The sequence below is a fragment of the Salvia splendens genome, chromosome 5 (genome assembly GCF_004379255.2).
Source record: "Salvia splendens isolate huo1 chromosome 5, SspV2, whole genome shotgun sequence".
NCBI classification, from domain to species: domain Eukaryota; kingdom Viridiplantae; phylum Streptophyta; class Magnoliopsida; order Lamiales; family Lamiaceae; genus Salvia; species Salvia splendens.
Genome location: NC_056036.1, coordinates 36,947,234 through 36,972,476, shown reverse-complemented (window position 1 = coordinate 36,972,476; position 25,243 = coordinate 36,947,234). Strand labels below are relative to the sequence as shown.

Here is a 25,243-nt window from a genome sequence, read left to right as displayed (position 1 = left end):
GGAGACATTGAAGTACTTAGTGATTTCGGTGGACCTATTTTTGGCCAGACATTATAAGCTGAAATTGCATGCTAGTTATTATCCTAAAATTAAAATATTATTTAAAATAGCTAAACATTTAAACAAAATTGAATATTTAGTTTATCAAAAAGCATAGTTCGCAATAGTAGAAGAGTAACAATACGAAGTTAGACCAAAACATAAAATCCGACCAAAATTTTCTAATTTACTAGTAGTTCTTTCTTCTTTTTGTTTGTTTTTTTTTTTGATTAAATGAACATAAATGTAAAGGCTGTGGCATGGAAGACTTGAATCCATGATCTTTGGCCTTAGACATATATTTTCTTCTTCTTATTACCATATCTCGTAGTTCATTTAATAAGAAACCTAAACATATTATACTACTCTCTAGTGATTCATATTTATTTTGAAAACATCTCAATTCTCAAGATAAGAGAACTATATTTCTTTGTTAGGTAAATGATAATCTTCATTCTTTTTTCATTTTATTCTCTTTTACTATATAATTATATTTTCTTTATTTTATAACTAGTATTTATTTACGTACTTAATTCACTAATCATCACTTTTTTATACATCGCTCTAAAAAGGATGGAGCAGAAAAGGAAATAAACAATTAATAGTATATTTGACTTTCATGGAGTCGATCATAATTTACGGGTCATCAGTCATCAATCTTCAATCTTCACACATTTAGAACATTATAGCATCCACAATAGGACGGACATCCCAATAGCCAAGCATTAGGACATCCCAAAAACATCTCCAACTATATCACTAGAACATCCCACTGCACTGCCATGTCACTAGGACATCTCACTGTACAATAGCGGATTAGCACTAGGACATGACAATAGCCTAGCACAATAATAAACAATAAAACAAATTCACAAATATGAAATTAAATATTCAATACGAATACGGACAGAGAAAGTACAATAATAATTTCATTAAATAAAAAAAATAAAAAAATAAATTAAAATAGTACAATTCAACAAAAAAAACAACGATTTAAACAAATTAAGTTATAAATATCAACGTGCACTCCTCCGCGCCCATAACTCTTCAACTATATCTTTCTGGAGTTGAATATGAGCTTCTTGTTGTCGAAGATCGCAAATGCATTGACCCGTTCGACGTCCCCATTCGTACATTGGCGGTGGCCACGCCGTGGATTGGACCGGCAACATCTTCATTGGCCCAATCAGTCAGTTCTGGACCTTCATTTTCAACAATCATGTTGTGCATGATAATACATGCATACATGACATCAACAATGCAGTCCTCATACCACAAACGTGTCGTACCCTTCACCGCCGCCCATCGAGCCTGGAGCACACCAAATGGCTCCTCCACATCCTTGCGCACCGTCTCCTGTCGTTTTGCAAAGTAGATCTTCTTTGGATATATTGGACATCTGATCGTCTTCACAAAGACAGGCCACCTAGGGTATATACCATCCGCCAAATAGTAGCCCATATCGTGCTGGTTACCGTTGGCGACGAAACTGATGGCATGACCAACGCCCATGCACTGCTCGTTGAAAAGGGGCGACGACTGGAGGACGTTGATGTCGTTGTTCGACCCGACTACCCCAAAATACACATGCCAAATCCACAGCCGGCGGTAGTCAACTACGACTTCGAGGATCATCGTGGGATTCATGCCTTTGAAGCCGGTCGTGTACATCCTTTTCCAGGCAGTGGGACAGTTCTTTCATTCCCAATGCATACAATCTATGCTGCCCAACATCCCGGGAAACCCGTGCACCGACCCGTGCATATCCATTAGATCCTGGCAGTCTTGGGGGGTAGGCTTCCGAAAATACCTCTCCTCGAATATGTGAATGACGCCCGTACAAAAATGTCACAAACAATCGCGGGCAGTCGTCTCGCCGATGTGGAGGTACTCGTCGAACATGTCGGCCGCGCCTCCTTAGACCAACTGCCTGATTGCGGCAGTGCACTGTATATGCGTGTGACCGGGTCTACCACTCGCATCCTCCCTGAACCTAAAATACTTGTATCGACGCTCTAAAGCGTTCACGATACTCATAAATAGGTCCCGGTGCATTCTAAAATGCCGCCGGAAAAAGTTCTCCCCAAACCGCGGCTGCTCAGCGAAGTAGTCGTCAAACAACCGTTGGTGGGCAACGACGTGGTTCCGGGGTACTACAGCTTGATGATGGATGGGGCGAGGTACCGCCGGCTGCTGCTGCTGCAAGTGCTCTTGTATCAAGCGATTTATCTCTGTGGACATATAGGCCCACAACTCTTCATTAAATCGCCGCCTAGCGTCAGCATCCCCACCATTACCACTACCAGTAGTCATTTTTGGATTCATCGATCAAATGAGAAATATATAGAGAAAGAAGAGAAACTCGTTAATACAAGTGGCGCAAATGAAATGAAATGCAACGAGCCGTATATATAGAATTAAAAAAAATAAAAATAAAAAAATGCTCTCGTCCGTCGGGACGTCCGTCGCCTGACTACAATAGCGGACGAGAGGACGGACGACCTAACGGACGTCCGCGCATAACCACACAATCTCTCGTTCGTCCCTGTCATCCGTCAGCCGCTCATTCGCCCTAATAGTAGACGTCCCCGACAGACGAGCCGCTCAATGATCGGACGTCCGCTGAAACGTCTGTGGATGCTCTTAGGCCATCTGCATCAAGTCCCGATGCTGTCTCTATCTCGTTTTGGAGAGACGAGACGGCATCGAGACAGCGATCCAGGCCAACCATCTCGGTCTCGTCTCGGCCCGGAGGGTGGGGTGGCGAGACATCTCGCCACGCGCCAGCGCCACGTGGCGTGACACCCACTCGCCGGCCCGCGAGTGGTGGTCGTCATGCTGACGCAATAAATATTTTTTTTAAAATTCGATTTTAATAAAAAAAATGTAATTAAAAATTAAAAACGGTAATATTACCGTTCAACGGTAATAAAAAAAAATTTAATTTATTTTTCTTTTTTTATTCTACAAATACTACTATTTCATTCTCATTATACACACAAACACACATCTATTCTTCTCAATTCATCTCTCTTTTCTCTCCAATTTTCATCTCAAAATGTCCGGCGACGGAAACTCCGGCGGCTCCGGCGGCTATGACTTGAACACGTTTGGCGACTGGGGGGCATGTACAATGTCTTCGGTGCTTCCGGTTCCGGTTCGTCGACGCTGGGCACCCAAGGCTCGTCGACGCCGGCGGCGTACCAACCACCCTATTTTGATGTGGATGCATACTCTCGTCCCTCCGCCCCGAGGTATGGGCAATCACAGGGATTATCCCAAATTAGGGAGGATTTTTGGATGGACCCAATCCGGAAGGAGGACGAGGCGGTGGAAGCTCCGGGGTCGCGCATTCGACGCTGTCGAGGAAGAGGAGGAGGCGGCCGAGGAGAAGGAGGATGTAGGCCGTCATCCATACAACCGCAACAACACGATGACTCTGTTCAACGCTTGGGTCAGCGTCCCGTACGATCCCATTGTCGGGAATCAACAAACCCGCTAGCGTTTTTGGAAAAAGGTCACTGACGGCTACAACAAGAACAAGCCAAAGGAGTCTCGCCGCCGCACCATGAAGATGCTCCGCAGTCATTTTGACCGAGTCGACAGAGATGTCAAAATATTTTGCGGGATCTACAAGAATGAAGCGGCGAATTACCAAAGCGGAGCCAGTGGAGCCGACATTCTGAGAGCGGCTAAGTGAGTCTTTTTTTACGACAACAACAAAGAATTCAAACATGTCGATGTTTGGGAGACGGTCAAAGACGTTGAAAGATGGGCTGGCGGTGTCCAGTCCAGCATGGGCTCGAGCTCGAAACGGACGAAGCACGCGGCAGGTGACCAATATTCGTCTAGTGAAGGCGGGTCAGGCAACACCTCACAAGAGGTTGAGGGCACGGCCACCGATGTAGGGGGCTCCTCCAGTGGGCGCCGTCGGCCGCAAGGGACCAAGGCGGCTAGAGGGAGGAGGGGCCGAGGCGAATCAAGCCAGGCGGGCTCGGTCTCGGGCTCGAACACCCTATTGTCCATGTACTTGACCGCCACGATGGCTGACACTTCCCGCATGACGCCTCCCCAATATTAAGCCCATCTTGCCGGAATTGAGTATATGACAAGACAAATTGGTATTCCGCCTACAGGTGGCTTGAGTGCACCGCCACCGCCTTCGGGGGATGATTCCCCAGCGGAGTAGTTTTTAAGTGTGTAATTTTTAATTTCTAGTATTTTAAATTATGTCTTTTTTATTTTATTTTTAGATTTTAATTATGTTTTTTTATTATTTTTTTAGGATTTTAAATTGTAATTTTATTTTATTTAATGAAGTGTGTTTTTATTAATTGAATTTGTTGGAAATAAAAATAAAAAATGAAATTGAATGAATGGTTAAGGGATGAGATGGTTAAGAGACGGTTAAAAGATGGAGGGATGCAGATGTTGTCTCTTAGTTAAGAGATGGGGTGAAAAGTACAGTATGATCCATGAATAATGAAGAGATGAGATAGTTAAGAGACTGATAAGAGATAGGGTTGCGATGGCCTAAGAAAGTAAACATAATAGTTTTTCCAACATGGGAAAAACTAAAATTCTCTTAAAAATAGAAAAAAACAAAAATGCTGTTAAAAATCAGGAGTTTTTAACATAAAAAATTATCCAAAAAGTGGAAAAGAACTCATACGTGATTTAACCCAAATTTAGAGACAACATTAGTTGAAATTCAATAATTTAGCTATCCATATACGAATTATTTATGCAGTTCCATAAAAAATAATTACTTTTACTACATCAAAATTAACAAACCTCTCCTCCTCTTCTGTCCATCGCGCTTCCAGATCCGCAATTCTCATTGATCGTCGAATCTAGGGGTTTTCTTCTTCTGTTTCGTGGTTTTCGCTTTCTTTTTGCAGATTGTTTCCGCTAATTGTTGGAATTATAAACTATGTGAGTACTCTTTTTCTTTTTGTTGATTTATTTTCAGAAAATCCGACTGGTATATGTGATTTACTGGCCTTTCTTATTTTATTATTAGGAATGAGTGTGCAAAATGACTTCTTTAATCGACATTGCTTGGCAATATACTCTACGCTTGTTTTTAAAAAATTGCAGACCAATATGAGCGTTTAGTGATAACTGAAAGTCATGTTGTTACTCTGCTGTAAATGTGGTTCTGGCACACCTGGAAGGCAAGTTTCATAGAAGATTATCCTTGAAAAGATATAAATGTAGTCTTTCAAGAGGGGCAGAAGTATTGTTATGATTTCACTGAAAGTCAAAACACATCTTATATCTTCTGAATCTGAATCTGAAGCACATTCTCATTTCTTTGTAATGTATCATTGGTATTTGATTTCTATGTATTTATATATATACATCGGGTCGCATTAAAATGCTAACTAATTTCCAATCCAAAATCTCAATTTTGTATGTTAAAATTATCAACACAAAGATATAAGTATATCAACATAAGACTGTTGATATACTTATGCCTTTGTGTTGATATTTAAATTTACATGTATCGATAAAGTTTGTCTTTGTGTTGATAATATTAATACACTATATTGAAGTTCGTAGTTCTGGATTGGGAATTACTACTACTTAGCATTTGATCACAACCTTACATCTATTTGTGTGTGTACCATTCATTCAACCTCAGTTTTTAGTTAGTTTCTCTGATTTCAGATATTGTATATTTTTTGTACTATACATTTTAATGTTTTGATGTATTCTCAGCTCTAATTAGAAAAGGTGGAACTTGGCTTCATACTTTAGAGGTTAAATCAGTGGTTTAAAATTCTGTCTTCCCCTAAAAATTTCTCACTTTTAAAGGATTTGAATTCTGTCTATGTAAAGTAAAATTTGCCCAATATGTACCCCTTCGCATGGTGTTTCTTTTACGAGTGTTTGTTAAATAGTCAATGTGAGCCGAAGATATTTCAACATCGAAATGATACTTTTATAATCTTTTATCTGTAACTCTTTGGAGAGATAATCTTGAGGCATCTAACAATATATAGCACTAACTAACTCTCTCTATCTATTTTGTGGGTATGCTACAAATAGAGCTTTGCCAAAAAGTTATGCTCTGTGCTGTATAATAGCCTGGTTTTGCTAGTCAATCATCGGAATAGTATCTAAGAAAGCGCTGATCTTTTGTATCCAGTCCAGCACGGGCTCGAGCTCGAAACGCACGAAGCACACGGCGGGTGGTCAATACTCGTTTAGTGAGGGCGGGTTAGGCAACGCCAAGAGAGGTTGAGGGCACGACCACCGATGCAGGGAGCTCCTCCAGTAGGTGCCTTCGGCCGCAAGGGACCAAGACGGCTAGAGGGAGGAGGGGCCGAGGCGAATCAAGCCAGGCGGGCTCGGTCTCGGGCTCGAACACCCTATTGTCCATGTACATGACCGTCACGATGGCTGACACTTCCCGCATGACGTCTTCCCAATATCAAGCCCTTCTTGCCATAATTGAGTATATGGCAAGACAAATTGGTATTCCGCCTACAGGTGGATTGAGTGCACCGCCACCACCTTCGAGGGATGATTCGCCAGCGGAGTAGTTTTTAAGTGTGTAATTTTTAATTTCTAGTATTTTAAATTATGTCTTTTTTATATACTATTTTTTTAGATTTTAATTGTGTTTTTTTAATTATGTGTTTTTTTTATTTTTTTAGTATTTTAAGTTGTAATTTTATTTTATTTAATGAAGTGTGTTTTTATTAATTGAATTTGTTGGAAATAAAAATGAAATTGAATGAATAGTTAAGGGATAATATGGTTAATAGACGGTTAAGAGATGGAGGGATGCATGTGTTGTCTCTTAGTTAAGAGATGGGGTGAAAAGTACAGTGGGGTCCACGAATAGTTAAGATATGAGAGGATTAAGAGACGGATGAGACGGTTAAGAGACGGATGAGACGGTTAAGAGACGGATAAGAAACGGGGATGTGGATGCCTTAGAGCATGAATAACGCTTGGGGTCGGGCCGCATCTCGCGAGTCCCGGCCCGTCCCGCGCGTTGGAGGAGGAGGCGGCGCGGCCTGGGCCGGTCCCCGTGCCGCGGTCGCGGCCAGGTGCCCGTCCCGCGGCCCGGCCTGGGATGGCGTTATTCGGGAGCCGGGCCGCATCCGCGAGTCCGGAGTCCCGGCCCAGCGTTACACGCTTCTCGGGCCAGGCCGCAACCGATTTTTATTTTTATTTTTTTTTAATTCGATTTTTTTTTTATAAATACTACTCCATTTTCATACACATTCAACTTCACATTCAACTTCAAATCTCTTCTTATAATTCCAAAAAATGCCTCCTCGTCAAAGAATATTCGAAGATCAATTGACCCGGGTGTTAGGCGAGGCGCTGCCGGCAATCTAAGAAGAAATGAACAACGAAGTTGAACGCTTCAAGCTTGGAACGAAGAACAAACTCGGGTACCACGTTCCCGGATGTATATTCACCAGGACCGTGAAGCAGCTGCGTTGCGGCTTTTCACGGATTATTTCTCAAGAGATCCGCGATGGAGTGATCAGATGTTCCGTCGCCGGTTCCGGATGTGGAGGCCTTTGTTCCTACGCATTGTCAACGCAGTTGTATCTCGTGACATGTATTTCGGCCAAACTACCGATGCTGTGGGTCGGCAAAGTATATCGACGTTGCAGAAATGCACGTCTGCCATTCGTCAACTCGCTTACGGAACTATATCAGATATGTTCGATGAGTATCTCCATGTAAGCGAGCCTACTGGACGGGAGTGTCTCGCGAGATTCTGTCGGGCAGTCATCGAAGAATTCAAGGATACGTACTTGAGAAAGCCAACGACCGACGACGTTAGGAAGTTGGTCGACATGCACGAGCGGGTCCACGGCTTCCCGGGGATGCTTGGAAGCATCGACTGTATGCACTGGCAGTAGAAGAATTGTTCAACGGCTTGGAGAGGACAATACACTAGCGGGCACAAGGGCACACATCCGACTATTGTCTTGGAGGCCGTTACCGACTAACGATTGTGGATCTGGCATGCCTACTTTGGTGTCGCGGGGTCCAACAACGACCTCAATGTGTTGAACGAGTCTCCATTGTTCAACGACTTGTGTGCCGGGCGGACACCGAACATAGAGTTCACGGCCAACCAACGTCGGTATAGTATGGGGTACTATCTGGCAGACGGGATCTACCCTCGATGGCCCGTGTTCGTGAAGACTATCACAGCTCTGACAACCGATTGGAGGGCAATGTTTGCCCGAAGGCAAGAGGCGGCTCAGAAAGATGTCGAGCGTGCATTCGGAGTCCTCCAAGCGCGGTGGGCTATCGTGAAGGGAGCGGCCCGTGGTTGGCAGCGGTCACACATCGCCGACATCATGTATGCATGTATCATAATGCATAACATGATCGTTAAGGACGAGCAAGATAACGTCATATCGTGGAGCGACGATCCGCTCGCCAGCACCGGGAGTGACTACGTTGTCACCGAGCCGCCCGTGCAGGGCCTTCCTCCCGACATCCGCAATGTCATGGCCCGTTCAGCTGCGATGCGCCAAGAGGAACAACACACTCGCCTCCAAGCCGATCTAATCGAAGAAATTTGGACTCGCACCAACGTTTTCCAGCATTGACGTTATATTTTTATGTATTTTATTTTCAGTTTTAAAATTTATATGTTGTAATTTTGCAGTATTCGGCGAAATTAAATTTTCCGTGTTATAAATTTCCGGCGTTTTTTATTTTATGTTTAAAATAGGTTGGAGTTGTGAATAGTGTCATTTATTAGTTGCGGCCCGAGTTGTGGCCTGCAGGGTTAGAGGCTTCTCAGGCGGGGCCGCAACTGTAGAGGAATGATGACGTGGAGGGGACTTGGGGCCGGAACTTGGGACGGGGTTATTTATGCTCTTAGTGATTTAGATAGGCAAGTTAGATAAGCAAGGCTTCGTTGAATAGAATGTCTAAAGCGGTGATATTTTATTGTTTTCCTTTTCACGCAAAGATCCTCATTCCTCACTCTCTATCTCTCTCGTCACACTCACACTCACACTCACACTCACACTCTCTCTCCTAAAAAAGATAAACAAGCAAGCAAAAAAGAGAGGAGAGAGAGAGATCAAGCGAGAACTCAAAAGCAGTGGGCACCGCCGTGGGTGCTGCTGCTGCTGTGGTGGGTTTCTTTTCATTTTCTTAAGTGTTTCCCCAAATTCCCCAATTCAAAAAAAACCCCAAAATGACCTCTCGACCCATCACCGGCCCAAACCCTCCCTCCGCCGCCCCCAACCACCACCACTACTCATCCTCCTCCTCCTCCTCCTCCGCCTCATTCCGCGGCTGCTGCTGCTGCCTCTTCCTCCTCTTCTCCTTCCTCGCCCTCCTCGCCCTGGCCGTCGTCCTCGTGGTGGTCCTAGCCCTGAAGCCGAAGAAGCCAGACTTCGACCTCCAGCAGGTGGGCGTCCACTACATGGGGATCAGCCCCACCACCGCCTCCTCCTCCGCCGCCGTCTCGCTCGACATCCGCATGGTCTTCTCCGCCGCCAACGACAACAAGGTCGGGATCAAGTACGGCGAGTCACGCTTCACCGTCATGTACCGCGGCATCCCCCTCGGCCGCGGCACCATCCCCGGCTTCTACCAGCCTGCCCACAGCGTCCGCCGCATCGAGACCCTCATCGTCGTCGACCGCGTCAGCCTCCTCCAGGCCGACGCCGCCGATTTGGTCAGAGACGCCTCCCTAAACGACCGGGTCGAATTGCGGGTCGTCGGCGACGTCGGAGCGAAGATCCGGATCCTCGGCTTAACCTCACCCGGTGTTCAGGTTTGCATTTTACTCCTTAATTTCATTATTATTACTCAATTATGAAGTTCTTAGATGGATTATACTAGCTAGCTTAATTTACCTCTTTGCTTTGAATTTTGGAATTTGGGGTCTTGGTTTGTGTTTTCAAAGAATCTTTTTTTTCTTTTCTTTTTCCTTTGCTTTTGTCGGCTTCTAGTGTGCTAGCGTGCGCACATTAATGCTAAGATGCGCTGGCGGTAATTCTTGTACATAATTGAAGTTTTTAGATTACATAAGTAGGAATTTGTAGACAAATGTGCTAGGTAAAAATAAAGAAGAGGTATATATAATGTGAGTTTTATTGTAGCGATATCAAAAACAAAATATATCTGCTGATTAATTGATAGGCATAATGGTCCATGCTAGTGTCAGTGTGAATGCCATTATTGTTGAGATAATGTCATTATTGTTGAGATAATGTCATTATTGTTGTGGTTTGGTACGTTTGTTACCTTTGCTCTCAATTTAGCAAGCAGAAACTGTACACACATCACTCTCATGATTAAATCAGCTCTGAAACTTTACTATTTTGGAGAAAAATGTGTGTATTGAAAAAGGTATCGTAGGTGAAGAAAATGAATGGAGAATGAGTCTAGCTTTTAAGGAGTTGATATAAATAAAAAAAAGATGCCAATTTTTAGTGGAATGAGTCAAATTAGGAGTACATATTTGGTTGGGAGGAGAGTGTATCTATTATTCTTTCTCTATGGTTTTTTTTTGTTGATTTTGTGTAGCATGATGAACTTTGGTTTCATTAATTTATGTTATTTGTCACGGTCCTTAAAGATGATGGAGAATTCGAGAGTGTTTTGTTGTGAATTTTGGAAAATTTACGTTTGTGAAATTGAAAAAAGTAATGTAATATTTGGTAAAAAACTAAAAATGTGTGCAACTGAGATTCGGCTTCTGATTCCTTTTTTTTTTTAATCTTCTTCCTTTAATTATAGTACAATGTACTCTATATATTCATGTGCTTTTGATAATGCATTATATAGTAGTATATACATATGCAATGTCATGTTTTTAGTACATTTATTTTTATTACTATTGTTTATATTTGTGGAATCAACAGTTTTATCAAAAGCTAAGACATCTAAAATAATCAAGCGTGCGTGGATTTTGTCTCCATTTCGCTTTTCTCGTTTAATTGTTTTGTTATATAATTGCATTTCAACTGTTTCTAGTTTTAATTATTTGTATTCTTTCTTTCTCCTACTAAACAAAATGGGAACTCTATGGATGAACTTAAATTTATTTGATTTTGTTATTATAGGTGTCGGTGGATTGCACAATTGCCATTAGCCCAAGAAAGCAATCCCTAATATACAAGCAGTGTGGATTCGACGGCCTCAGCGTCTGATATATATTCCCACCACTACTTTTTCTCTCTTTCTTCCTTTAATTTCTCTCTCTAGAAATATTCAAAAAAAACCCGACAGAGATGGAGAATTGACAAAGTGAATTCTCACAAAGTTGAAAGCAAATTGAGATGATTGAGAAAGATCTCGGAGGGGCTTCTGCAAATTTTGTATTCTTGTGTAAAGTTGATGATTCAATGATATTTGTTTCCACACTCACCTTAACTCATTCCTGCTACTTTGTTACTTTATGTCATGTGCCACAGCATGCTAGTTGAAAATTCTATGAAACAATTGGGTTATAAAAAGCAATTGGAAAGAATGAAAATTCAATCAGAAGATTACAACTCAATATAACGTCATTCTCACAAACTATCACGACAAACAAGTTGAGAAGAAACTAAGCTGTCCAATACTAGTGCAAAAATGAGCCGACCAACAGAAGCCAAATAATGTGAGTACTAAATATACTTTTCAGAGAATAATTTAGGCCTTGACCCGACCATAATACTTCTGCTTCTCCTCTGTGGTCTGGAAACGTCCATGTCCGAACTTGGATGAGGTATCCACAAACTTGAGCTTAATCTCCTCGAGGGCAACACGAGATGTCTGTTTGAGGAGAGATTGACGAAGAGTCACAGCCCTTTTCTTAGGACCCACACACCCACCTTTGATCATCAAGTAATCATCCTTTACTACACCATAGTGAGGGAATCCACCCATTGGTGTGATATCTTTCTCAGTCCTGCAATCAATTACCATACAAGTCATTAGATAAACGAGAAAAACATATTTTCTATACATTAGGTGGAACTTGGATCTGTTCATTCACAAACTAAAAAATCGTTATTTGTTTAAACTGACATGATCAATTTAGTGTCCAATATCAACCAGATCAATGGAAACATAGACAGGAATTCATGCACTCAAATGGAACAGGTATTTATATCTCTACTTAAAGAATTGATAGATGGAAGTATATATAATGCAAATTGCAAAGATGCTAGTGTCGGAACCTTTCAAACTCAGTAGAGGCTGTGTGTTCTTCTTTCCCAACCTTGCCAAGCTTATATATCTTCTTGTTCAGTTCAGTTCGGTGATGGTATCCATTCTGTCCAGCCCTAGCAACTGTGAAGGAAACTCTAGCAGGATGCCATGCACCAATACAGGCAACCTTACGAAGTCCCCTGTGGGTTTTGCGAGGAAGCCGGGTGACTCCCCAACGTGTAACCACACCTTCATACCCTTTACCCTTGGTGACACCAATAATGTCAATCATCTCATCCTTCTGGAAAACAGTATCAATGGGGACCTGTTTCTCAAAGAAACCATATGCAAAATCAACCTTCTGTGCTATAGTCCCACCATTCACTTGTATCTCCATCATGTGTGCCTTCTTTTGCTTCAATCCCTTCATTTTCCTTATCTGTACAATATTTAATAGCAATAGACAACTTTAAACTTATGGTCAAATCTGCTGAAAAAAATAATTAGTAGTAATAAAATTTCCAAAAAAGGAAATTAGTTTATACCTGAGTGTGAGCCAGGACACGAATGACACAAGAATATTTCTTCAATTTCTCCAGTTGTGCCTGGGTGTCTTTCTTCCCCTCGTCAGACTCCAGCTTCTTCGAGTATTTGGAAAATGCCTTCTTCTTTGACTTGCACCAATTCTTGTAGAACCTTCTCTTTACCTCCTCACTCAAGTGCTGAGCCCAAACTGTATTCAGGCAGCGAAGACCACGAGGAGTCTTCACATACCCAACGACACCAACAATTACCATAGGTGGTGTTTCAATCATGGTGACAGCTTCACATGTCTCCTTCTTGTGAAGTTCTGCAATATATATTTCAATACAGAATATTCACATTTCATGCTTTCAATAAAACTTTAGCCTAGTTCAACATAGAATCTCTGTAATATAATAGAGCATGTCCACCACTGGAATGACAAACAAATTAGAAGTCAATAGGAATGCACAGGAAATAATGCATCACAAACACATCTAATTATTTTTTTTTATCAAAAAGCATCTTATTAAAAAGTTGACTATAACACTGAATAGCCTTTAGTATAAATGCTGTTTCAGAAAACTTCACAAGGAGAATAAGACTAAAATGTGCAAACCCTAAACAAAATGGTAATGGAAGGGATAAATATAAAGGTTGTTCTGTATGAAACATCGGCGGAGCCTACTTTTCATTATATGAAGGGTACAGGGGTTCAAAAATAATTATACTCCGTATAATATATGCACATCAAGTCAGCAATCTAGAAAGCCATTGTGGAAAAAGTATAACAATGTTAATAATGGAGGTAATTTACTTGATCCAGGTTTCTCGACATCTCTGACAATGTGGGTCATGCCAGCCTTGTAACCCAGGAAGGCTGCAAGGCTTGGTTGGGTCATCCTTAGGGAATGCCTTCACTGCATTATTCAACAAGAAGTTCAAGACAAATACAAGCTATGATATGGAAATGGCAGTAAAGAGATTAAATATAAAGAAAGATAAACAAACAAACAAACACATTATGCAGCTTAGCTAATAAGTTATCAAGAAAATAGGATAGCAGTAAAGATGTCAGTATACTCCACTTAACAGTTATACTTATCATCATTGACCATATACCTGGCCTAAACATGCAATTAATTTTACTTTCAATATATGTAAACTGTCTTCAGTGACTCTGTTATAGTTCTTCTAGATTTTAGGTAAGAGCATTTACAAGCATACTTAATTTTGAAAGTAAAATAGAGTTTTCCGTGCCCCCCCCCCCTACTTTGATATGCAGTGCCAATCTCCAAACAATATACTCTATATTTACTATGTAATGGATATGAAGATACAATATCTAGGTACAAGGTGAAGATCATCTAATGGCTGATAGAAGCTTAGTGGAGTATATTTTATCTATGCAAAAGTAGAATGAGTGCAAAGCATGGCAGTATCCCCGTAGAAAGATTTCAAGCAACTATTCAGTTTAATCAAAATATAAAAGTACCCTTTCCCATGTGGCGAGCAGCTCTCTTTCTCGGGAGGAAACCAAGAGAACCATGCCTCGGGTGCTCGAACTTCCTATGCGACATTTTCACCCTCCTTCAACCTGTAACAAAAAAAACCAGATAAAGAACAAAAACTAAAACAAACAATTTCAAATTCACATAATTGCAATATAGAAAATCGCAATGAGCTCAGCATGCAATCAATTAAATTACGCAGACACTAAAAAAAACATCAGCCCTTCATGGAAAATGATGCATAAATTACAAGGTAAACCACCAGTTTTGGCAAAAGTATACAGCAGAAAATGACAAAATCGCAGAGATGAACCATAAATCAAATTAAAACGAATACACAAAGAGCTGATGCTTTATGCTGACACAGAATTGAAACCTAAGGCCATGAATGAAATGCATTGCGCGAATAACATAACGGAAACAGAAACAACGGCGGCGTACCTTGAGGTCGAGGGCTTTACGATGAAGAGAAAAACCCTAGATTAAGGATGTATACGAATATATAGTTTTCCAAAAATGTAAGTAAAAATGGCATCAACTACTAGTTGGGCTCTGATAATTTCTTTAAACTATCGATTGGGCCGATAGCTTGGCCCAATGCTGATTCTTGAAAAAATATAATGGAAAAGAAAATGATCTACAGTCTGAGTTTTGCTTGTTTTTTTGTACTTATGCAAAAAAAAAATTATTTTTTTCATACTGAAATGCCCCTGTAGGAAGTTTTGTAAATTTTTATAATTATTTTTAGTTTCACATCATGTTTAATATTTTATTTATTTTTATGTCTTCTTGTTCAACATTATTTTATTTTAATTTATTTTTAGCCTTTTTATATTATAATATCAATTAATTTTTTCCTATTTTAAAGTCATTTCGGTATTAAGTTTGCATTTTTTTGTTTTAGCTTTTCAATTTTATCAACATTTTATTTTAATATATTTCCATTTTAGATAGAAATACTATCATTTTAAATTTTAAAATGGTAACTAATATGTGAGATGTCATACACCTATTCGTATATAATTGCAATAGTTTAAAATTATAAAACGATATTATCTTTACAATGTGAGTATATCCTAATATAGGAAAACACAAAAATTTATAATTGTAATAGTTCAAAATTTAGGTTATGTACTAATATATATAGGAACTATATAACTAAGGGTTTTAAGTTATGAATTTTTAGTTATTTTATTTTGAATTATGAATTTAATTTTATAAAAAAATGAAATAAGGTTACTCTTATTGCAAAAGTCGGGGTTGGATGATGTCGTAGGCGAAAAATGAAGTTTCAAACTGCTTTGTGGCCGAAAAGAGGCCACTGATACAGATGCCATGAGATGGAATAAAATGCTAGCAATGAATTTTGTTGCAACAGTGAGGCTACAGCTAAAGATCGTGGCATTGGTTGTAACAAATAATAGTTTGAGTAGGGATGCTAATTCAACTCTAAACAAGCACATTGGTCCAAATAGTTTGATAGTATTTTTTTAGAATAAGGGTTGAAAATTTTTAGTCTAATAAAATCACAATCTGAAGACTCAACGAGATTGATGCTAAACTAATAACATGAACCTCATAGGGTTGATCAGAAATAAGGTCATTCCCATTATTTATATTTTAATATATAGTGTTATTTTTTTAAAACTTTTGTAAAACTAGTTAAATACTCTCTATTATTTATATTTTAATTTATAGTGTTATTTTTTTAAAACTTTTGTAAAACTAGTTAAATACTCTCTATTATTTATATTTTAATATATAGTGTTATTTTTTTAAAACTTTTGTAAAACTAGTTAAATACTCTCTATTATTTATATTTTAATTTATAGTGTTATTTTTTAAAAAACTTTTGTAAAACTAGTTAAATACTCTCTTGTCCCATAAAAATATAATTCTCTTCCATTTTGAGGTGTAGATTTTTTTTTCATTTTGAAGTGTCCCATAAATTAGGCCATTTCTATTTTTGGCAAAAAAATTTCATCTTATAAGATGAGTTTCATTTTTCACTAACAATACTAAAAACACTTTTTTCTTTCTATCTCTTATAATTTTAGAGTAGGATTTTTCAAATATATATAAAAATATTTTTTGATCCATTATTTAAAAGTTATATTAATGATATTTTTTATTTATTGTACTTTTAAATGGAGTATATCATAAAAAATTATACTACTACGTATAAATAAATAAAATGGCAGTTATTAGGAAAATATGTATTTTAACTCTATAAGTTTATACAGTATTATAATTTTGAGTTGAAATAACACTTATATAATAGATATAAAATAATTATTAAAATTATATTTTAAAAAATATTTATACTCCAAATTTTATGAGTTTGGTTGGTCTATGTATTAGCCTGAAATTCAATATTTTAAAGTTAAGATTGAAAATTTATAACTCTAAAAATTATAACTCGAATACTTCAACAATCCGAACATAATTAATTCGAACTTGAATTGATTGACCCGATTAATCCGTATGAATAAAAAATTTTGCATTCGAATTTTACATGAACCATATAAGAGCATCCGCATCGCGTCTCGATGCGGGCTCTGTTAGGGTTTTGTATACTAGAAATCACCTTTCGAGTGATTGGATACTGTAAAACTCTAATGATTATTTTCCAATAAATGCAACAGATTATTTTTGTCATAATGTTGTTATGATTTACATTTAATGGTTGTTTATTGCATATTTAAATGTATGAGCAAACGTAACAAAGTCTAAGTCTTTGTTTTAGTAGACCGGTTGTGGGCGTCGTCCAATTTAAGGTAACACGGTCAGTTCTAAACAAAGAAAAATAAGAATTTCACAACCTAGATAGGCCTAGACTACCTATCGCGAAAGGTTGCAATGTCAGTCCGATTATTTCTAAACCTTATTGAAATAAGATGACGTTGGTGTGGTATAGCACTGAATGGATCTAACAGCAAGACGAGTCTTTATGCTATCTACTGAAAGACGAGGTCTTGAGAATTAATTTCTTAATCAGTGTACGTTAGCATTGAGCATACGATATTGAGTATCCACTACTTTGACTTACCAAAGGTGCGGGTTTTTCGTAACCCAACGATCCAGGTATATTGGGTAGTGGTGATCATTATCTAGAGGTGCTAGGATTGCTATTATGTTGAAACGTGCGCGAGGAGAGTCTCGTTTGATAACAGCCACAAGAGGAGCTCGAAACGAGGTTTTATTATTCGGAACTAGCTAGTTGGAGTTTGATTACTCTATGAATAATAAATAAGAGTTTCTTGCTAAGTCCACTCTTGGAATTCGAAATATGTTAATTAATTAAGTCTATAGCAGACATTAATTAATTAATGGATGTTTCCATCTTAAGCGCAAGAAATAAATCAAATACAATTAAAGGAAACCCGGAATACTTGTAATTTCGGATTTGGAAGGCAGTGCAATATTACTTCTGTAGTGGCTGCTCGTAATATTCCAATATAAGCTTATATTAAATTGTGGGTTCAATTTGATTAGTAAAAAGCTAATTGGGTGAGGTCTGTTCCAGATTCTTCCTTAGATCCCTGACTGGGCCCAATATGTGACTTATATAAATAGGAGAATAAAGGAGACAGAAAACACAACAATTATTTTACAAAATTTTCGTCCCCCCCCCTCTTGAGAGAGTTTTCGAAAATTGTGCTCCCTCCGTGAGCCGAGTTCTGTCTTCCATTATTCGAGTCCTAGTACGTTGGTGAGATTTGCCCACACAAATATCAGCGTATAGTCCGGGACACCAGTCAGAAGATCCGAGGTCTTGTATTGAAGATCTTCACGTGGAGACGGAGCAAGCCATCATCGATTCTTGATTGAATCAACGAGGTAAATTGGCTAATTTCGTAGTAAGCATGTTTTAGGAATTTTATGTGCTAAAGCATGTTTTAATTCAAGTTATGAGCATGATACATGTGATAATTACGCGAATAGATTTTGTCTAAATAATCTGCTAAATAGATCAAATTCATGTGATCCGTTTTGAACGCACGCTTCCGCTGCCAGCCTCTTTAGCTGGTATCAGAGCCAGTCTTTGGCTCTGATTATTTGGATTTAAATTTCGCGAAATTGATGTATGCATGTGTTATTTGATTGCGAAGCATGTTCTTGGTATTTTGTTTAATTAATTATGCATGATGAACTCAAGAACTATCGAATCAAAGAACTTGAATTGCTCGAACGCACCACGTGCGATCGAGATAGGGATGTCGAGACAGTGGGGACTCGTGCGCACCGCCGGCCGAGACCACACGCACCAGACGGAACCCGGGTCAAGGTCGACACGGCGGTGAATGGCGCGGAGTGGTGGCTCGTCCGAGAGCCACCGAGACACCGCGAGACACCGGGCCGAACCCTAGGCGGAAGGTCCGAGCTGGCCGAGAGCGGGCGCGCCACCGTGCGCGCCGCTGGCCAAGAGCTCGCGACACCCGACGGCTCGGAGGGTCGAGCCGGGCGCCGAGATGCTGGCCGAGAGGCGCGCGCCACCGTGCGAGCGCCTGGCCGAGAAGCGTCGGCACCCGACGAGCTGAGACGCCAAGACATGCGTCGAGCAGCTGGCCGAGAGGCGCGTGCCGCCGTGTGCGCGCCTGGCCAAGAAGCAGCGACAGCCGACGAGCCAGGCGGCCGAGACGCTGGCGCGCCACCTGCGCGCTGGTGGCCGAGACGCTTCGTGCGTCGTGGTCCGACGAAGAACTTGTCGGATTTTCGTCGTTCATCGTTCGTGCGAACCTCGTACGATGAGATAACGATGAAAGATTATTTTAATGATTATTTAATTATTTTATTAAAAGATATCATTAAAATATTATTATTTAATGGAAATAAAATCTTTTTGGAAGATTTACCTAGATTTTAGGAATAATTTTATTATTATCTATATCTATGGAAATAAATAATATTATTTTATTCCTAGATGATATAGATGAGAATAATTTAATAGTTTACTAATATTTATCTAGATTTAAGGAATATTTTTATTATTTTCTATATCTATGGAAATAAATAATAATATTTTGATTCCTAGATGATATGGATAAGAATAATTTAATAGTTTCCTAATATTTATATATCTAAGATCCTAAAAAGGATAGATATGTATGAATACATTAAAAAATGAAATATCTCTTCCTAATCTTGAACAAGGAATTAATTTGAATTTAATTTTTCATGTCTTATTAAGAATTAAATAATTTGTTTATTTTAGACATACCTTATAGTAGACATGAATAAGAATTATATTCTAGAACAATAATTTCCTAATGGAAGATACCAATTAATAAAAGATTTAATTATCTAGTAGATTAAATACCAACAGAATTTAATTAAGCCTTAAACTGCCTCAAAGCTAAGGATAATTAAAGTAAAACCATAAATCAAATACAATTAAAGGAAACCCGGAATACTTGTAATTTCGGATTTGGAAGGCAGTGCAATATTACTTCTGTAGTGGCTGCTCGTAATATTCCAATATAAGCTTATATTAAATTGTGGGTTCAATTTGATTAGTAAAAAGCTAATTGGGTGAGGTCTGTTCCAGATTCTTCCTTAGATCCCTGACTGGGCCCAATATGTGACTTATATAAATAGGAGAATAAAGGAGACAGAAAACACAACAATTATTTTACAAAATTTTCGTCCCCCCCTCTTGAGAGAGTTTTCGAAAATTGTGCTCTCTCCGTGAGCTGAGTTCTGTCTTCCATTATTCTTCTCCCAAATTTAATCCATCCATGGATCCATTTGAGCAAATGCGTCGAATAATGGAAGAATCGCTAGAAGAAGATCGACGTAGGGATGAGGAGGAAGTCGCGGCGCCTCAAAGGCGATCCCGGATTTACATCCATCGTAACCGGGAGAAAGCCGCCGCAAGGTTGGTACGCGATTACTTCTGTGAGAACTCAGTATGGGGAGAGACATACTTCCGTCGCCGTTTCCGCATGCGGAAACCGCTATTTATGCATATCGGAAATACATTTGCAGCCCGGGAAGAGTACTTCCAAGAAGGATTCGACGGCGTTGGCCGTCCTAGTCGCACGACGCTCCAGAAATGTACTGCAGCAATCCGTCAGCTTGCTACTGGACAAACGGCGGATTTGTTCGACGAATACCTGCACATTGGGGAAAGCACTGGGAGACTGTGTTTGATGAACTTCTGCAAAGGCGTTCGGGCAACCTTCACCGATGAATTTCTCCGGAAGCCAAGCACCGCAAATTGTCAGTTTCTGCTCCGACTTCACGAAGAAGTGCACGGATTCCCCGGGATGCTTGGCAGCGTCGATTGCATGCATAGACAATGGAAGAATTGCCCTGTGGCGTGGAGGGGGTCATACACGAGCGGCCACAAAGGCACCCACCCCACCGTTATACTCGAGGCCGTTGCCGACTACCGGCTATGGATTTGATATGCGTATTTCGGGGTCCCCGGATCGAACAACGACGTCAACTTGCTCAACCAATCCGACCTCTTCAGAGAAGTTTGGAATGGTAAAGCGCCGACCATCGACTTCACCGCTAACAACCGCCAGTATAAAATGGGGTACTATCTTGCCAACGACATCTATCCGAAGTCGCCAACCTTCGTGAAGACGTTCAACAGGCCGATGAACGAAAAACAGACTCTTTTTGCGCAGAAGCAAGAGGCTGCTCGCAAGGTTGTGGAGAGAGCGTTCGGGGTTCTCCAAGCTCGATTCAACATTATCAAAGCCACGGCTCGTACGTGGTTTATGGAGAATATGGCCGACATCATGTATACGTGCATAATCTTGCACAACATGATTATCGCCGACGAAGGACCTGAGGCGGGAAATTGGTTCGACCCTGAAACCCCAGGAAGCTCTACCGCAAGTAGTCCGCCTCGCAGTGGAATGCATCCGTCTTTGTAAGAGCGGCTGTCTGTTCAGGCAAGAACACATGATTCTACCGCCCACGCCCAACTCCAGGAGGATCTAATGGAGCACATTTGAGCAATATTTGGCAACCAGTAGACGCACATGATCGTCATTAGACAACTCTTTCTTCTGTTTCTTTGAGTTTTAAATTATGTATTTTTTATTTTTTTAGGATTTTATTAATGTGGTTTTTTATTTTTTTAGAATTTTAAGTTGTAATTTTATTTTATTTAATGAAGTGTGTTTTTATTAATTGAATTTGTTGGAAATAAAACTAAAAAATGAAATTGAATGAATAGTTAAGGGATGAGATGGTTAAGAGACGGTTAATAGATGGAGGGATGTATGTGTTGTCTCTTAGTTAAGAGATGATGTGAAAAGTACAATGGGACCCATGAATAGTGAAGAGATGAGACAGTTAAGAAACGGATAAGAGACAAGGATGCGGATGGCCGAAGGCTCACAAATTCAACCTGGAATATTCTAGAAGCCTCTTCCACCATCTTGATTCGAGATTAATGTGTTATTAGTAAATTCCTACTGAATTATCATTATTATAACCCCAAATACGATACTACAGTTTACTTTGAGTTAAGGCGGTGGTTTCCAAATTTAAATGTTTTGGGATCCCACGAAAAGACGATTCTCTCCCTCAAAAAATCTTCTTACGAATAATGTTTTCTTTCCATAGCCCACGTTCAGAAATAAAATATTTTGATTTTATCATCTTAGAAAAAAAAATAAATCTAATGATGAAATCGGGCAAGACGAAGGAAATCGAGGTGGAATTCGAGATGACTGAAGAGTCAAAAACAGAATCGACGCGAGATTCACGAACAAATGTGAGACGATATTATTACGAATACAAAACAAACGAAGGTGATTACAACACACTATCACTTAGCTCGCTACTCAATCGGAGAATACAACTCGATTGTGGATCACTCACCTAGCTAGCTCAAGAATCACAAAGTGTATTCACTTCTCTATCTAGTTTCTTGAATCACACGAATATGGAGAAAAAACAAGATGTGAAACTGAAAACTGAAGAAACTTATTGTTGTAACTGAACGAGCTGTTCAAATACAACGGTTGTTAGCCGAGCTTAATCGAGCTCGGTGTTGGAGAAGCTTAATCGAGTTCGGTGTTAGCCGAGCTTAATCGAGTTCGGTGTTAGCCGAGCTTAATCGAGCTCGGCCCTCAATAATGACTTGGGCCGATGGTTGGTCCAGCCACACCAAAGCCCAACAAATCTCCACCTTGGCTGCATCCACCATCCGGCCAGCCAAAACTCCACCTTCACCAAAATTCCCTTATCTTCTTGCAGTCAAGTTAACCAAGTCTAAACAATGCTCGAACTTAGCACTTGGTAGGGGTTTAGTCATCATGTCAGCTGCATTTTCAGAGGTGTGGACCTTCTTGACTGCCACCACGCCTTTGCTTATCTCATCTCTTACAAAATGAAGTTTGATGTCGATGTGCTTACTTCTCTCATGGAAAGTCTGGTGCTTGGCCAAGCTAATGGCGCTGTTGCTGTCACACAAGATAGTTACAGCCTCTTGCACCACACCAAAATCCCCCAATATTCCCTTTAGCCATTTAGCTTCTTTAACCGCTTCTGCTAAGGATATATACTCTGCCTCCGTTGTAGAGAGCGCAACCACAGATTGGAGATTAGACTTCCAACTGATTGCTGTACCAAAAAGCTTGAAGATATAGGCAGATTGGGATTTTCTGCTATCAATATTTGCAGCATAGTCTGCATCACAGTAGCCTATGAGCTCATCCTCACCGTCTGCTGTGCAGAACAACAATCCCAAATCTTGCGTGCCCACCAAATACTTCATTATCCACTTCAAGGCTTGCCAATGTGTGCTACCCGGGTCTGCCATGTATCTGCTGGTCAGGCTTATGGCGTGTGACAGATCAGGCCGAGTACACAACATCATGTACATAATACTCCCAACAATACTTGCATAAGGCACCTTAGACATCAACTTCCTTTCCTGATCATTAGCTGGTTTCTGACTGACAGAGAGCTTGAAGTGTGGACTTGTTGGAGTTGATACCTTTCTAGAGTCAATCATCTGAAATTTGATTAACATCTTCTTGATGTAGCTATGCTGCATCAACCATAACTTCCTAGCAGCTCTCTCTCTTATGATATCCATGCCAAGAATTCTCTTTGCATTTCCCGCCTGTCACGCGGGTGACCCGGGTTCGATCCCCGGCAACGGCGCCAATTTGAAGAGTCAAAAACAGAATCGACGCGAGATTCACGAACAAATGTGAGACGATATTATTACGAATACAAAACAAACGAAGGTGATTACAACACACTATCACTTAGCTCGCTACTCAATCGGAGAATACAACTCGATTGTGGATCACTCACCTAGCTAGCTCAAGAATCACAAAGTGTATTCACTTCTCTATCTAGTTTCTTGAATCACACGAATATGGAGGAAAAACAAGATGTGAAACTGAAAACTGAAGAAACTTATTGTTGTAACTGAACGAGCTGTTCAAATACAACGGTTGTTAGCCGAGCTTAATCGAGCTCGGTGTTGGAGAAGCTTAATCGAGTTCGGTGTTAGCCGAGCTTAATCGAGTTCGGTGTTAGCCGAGCTTAATCGAGCTCGGCCCTCAATAATGACTTGGGCCGATGGTTGGTCCAGCCACACCAAAGCCCAACAATGACCGAGCCGGAGATGGACGCCGCCCTCCAGCTCATCCAACTCAGCGGCGACTCCGGCGCCAGGACGGCGGAGCAAAGCCCCGAGCAAAGCGTCGGCGATTCAAACGAATTATCGTCGTCGTATGCGAAAGTCGGAGATCTCGACGCTCTCCCGTGGAAGAGAAAGCGGTTTCGATTGATCGATGAGATATACAGTATTACCAGCCCAGCTGTCACTCTCAGCCGCAAGCGCGGTAAGAAATTTTCCAAACGATGAAACTCACTGTTTCAATTTTTGGTAAAGTTGAGGATTTGTAGGATAAAAACTGCAGAATTAAATTATAATCCGATTAGTAATCTGGCGAATTAACTCATGGCTGGTCTACATTATCTCAAGCGAGATGTAATCAAATTTTTGGTAAAGTTGAGGATTTGTTAGGATAAAACGAAAGTTGAGAACATTCTATAGTTGTATGAGAGTTTGCTTCATGAATTGTAGTTATGTCCGTAGATTGTAAATATGCTTAAAAGCATGAGTTGGTATGTATGTATATACGTTTAAATTGTATCGATACTTCTGTTTTGGGAGGCTGAATTTGTTGCTTAATGAAATTACATTTTCTCTTTCTCTTGATTGAATGCTTCATTTTAATATTTTTATTAGCATGTTTTTGTGGTTAAACTCTTCCAATAATAAAAACATGCAAGCATCTGGTGATTAAACTTTTATACTAGTATTAATGTTTTACTTAATTCAGATTTTCTATCTTAGGGATGTTCAATTGCTCATTGTACGTCAAATAACATCTTGAAAAATGCTAATTCAATTTGTGCGCCAAACAATTTGTGTTACATAAAAAATGACTACAGTATCATAAAAAATAAAGACAATAAAATGTCCACCAAAACAATATACGTACAATATCCCATAGCTAGGAGAGGGACGCTCTCTATCACCAAACCAATGAGTTGTTTTCGAGAAAAAGATATGAACATATCAAGGTATTATTAAAATTTGACTATGTCCTTTGTTCTCAACACAAAACTACAAAAGTGCTTGTTATCAATCACAAAAGTATGAGTAAATTCATAAAGTATGCACATGTATAAATTTTTTTAAAAGATAAATTAAGGTGATTTATGTTTAGATTGTAAAAATCGTAATTAATGGTCAATATAGATTGTAAAAATCATAATTAATGGTCGACATCTAGCATTTTCTCCGTCCAATTTCAATAGGTCATTTTATTGTTTTTAAATTAGAATTCAATGTACTCATTATTTTTATATCATACTCCATGTGATTGTGGCTTTATTTATTTTGTTTTGCTTACATATTTTATTTTCTACTTTTTACGACAAATTAATACGTTCTTATTTCATAATTATCTTCTCTTTTGTATTTTATTAGTATACTAATACACTTGTTTTTTTGTATGCTCGGACCTTGA

General features: G+C 39.7%; 1 protein-coding gene and 1 pseudogene across 1 annotated transcript; one reads left to right on the top strand and one right to left on the bottom strand.

Moving 5' to 3' along the window:
- The first annotated feature begins 8,955 nt into the window (after positions 1–8,955).
- LOC121805727 lies at positions 8,956–11,450 on the top strand. The gene is made up of 2 exons (XM_042205695.1): positions 8,956–9,820; positions 11,115–11,450. The coding sequence occupies exons 1-2, from the start codon at positions 9,236–9,238 to the stop codon at positions 11,199–11,201; spliced, it is 672 nt and encodes a 223-aa protein (XP_042061629.1). The 5' UTR covers positions 8,956–9,235; the 3' UTR covers positions 11,202–11,450.
- A 48-nt stretch (positions 11,451–11,498) lies between these two features.
- LOC121805726 lies at positions 11,499–14,718 on the bottom strand (annotated as a pseudogene).
- Between the last annotated feature and the right edge of the window lie 10,525 nt (positions 14,719–25,243).

Excerpts from the sequence above, each read along its gene's own strand:
- LOC121805727 (XM_042205695.1), top strand. The coding sequence starts at position 9,236 with ATGACCTCTCGACCCATCACCGGCCCAAACCCTCCCTCCGCCGCCCCC. Across the intron at positions 9,821-11,114 it reads TAACCTCACCCGGTGTTCAG|GTGTCGGTGGATTGCACAAT; the intron begins GTTTGCATTTTA and ends TTGTTATTATAG.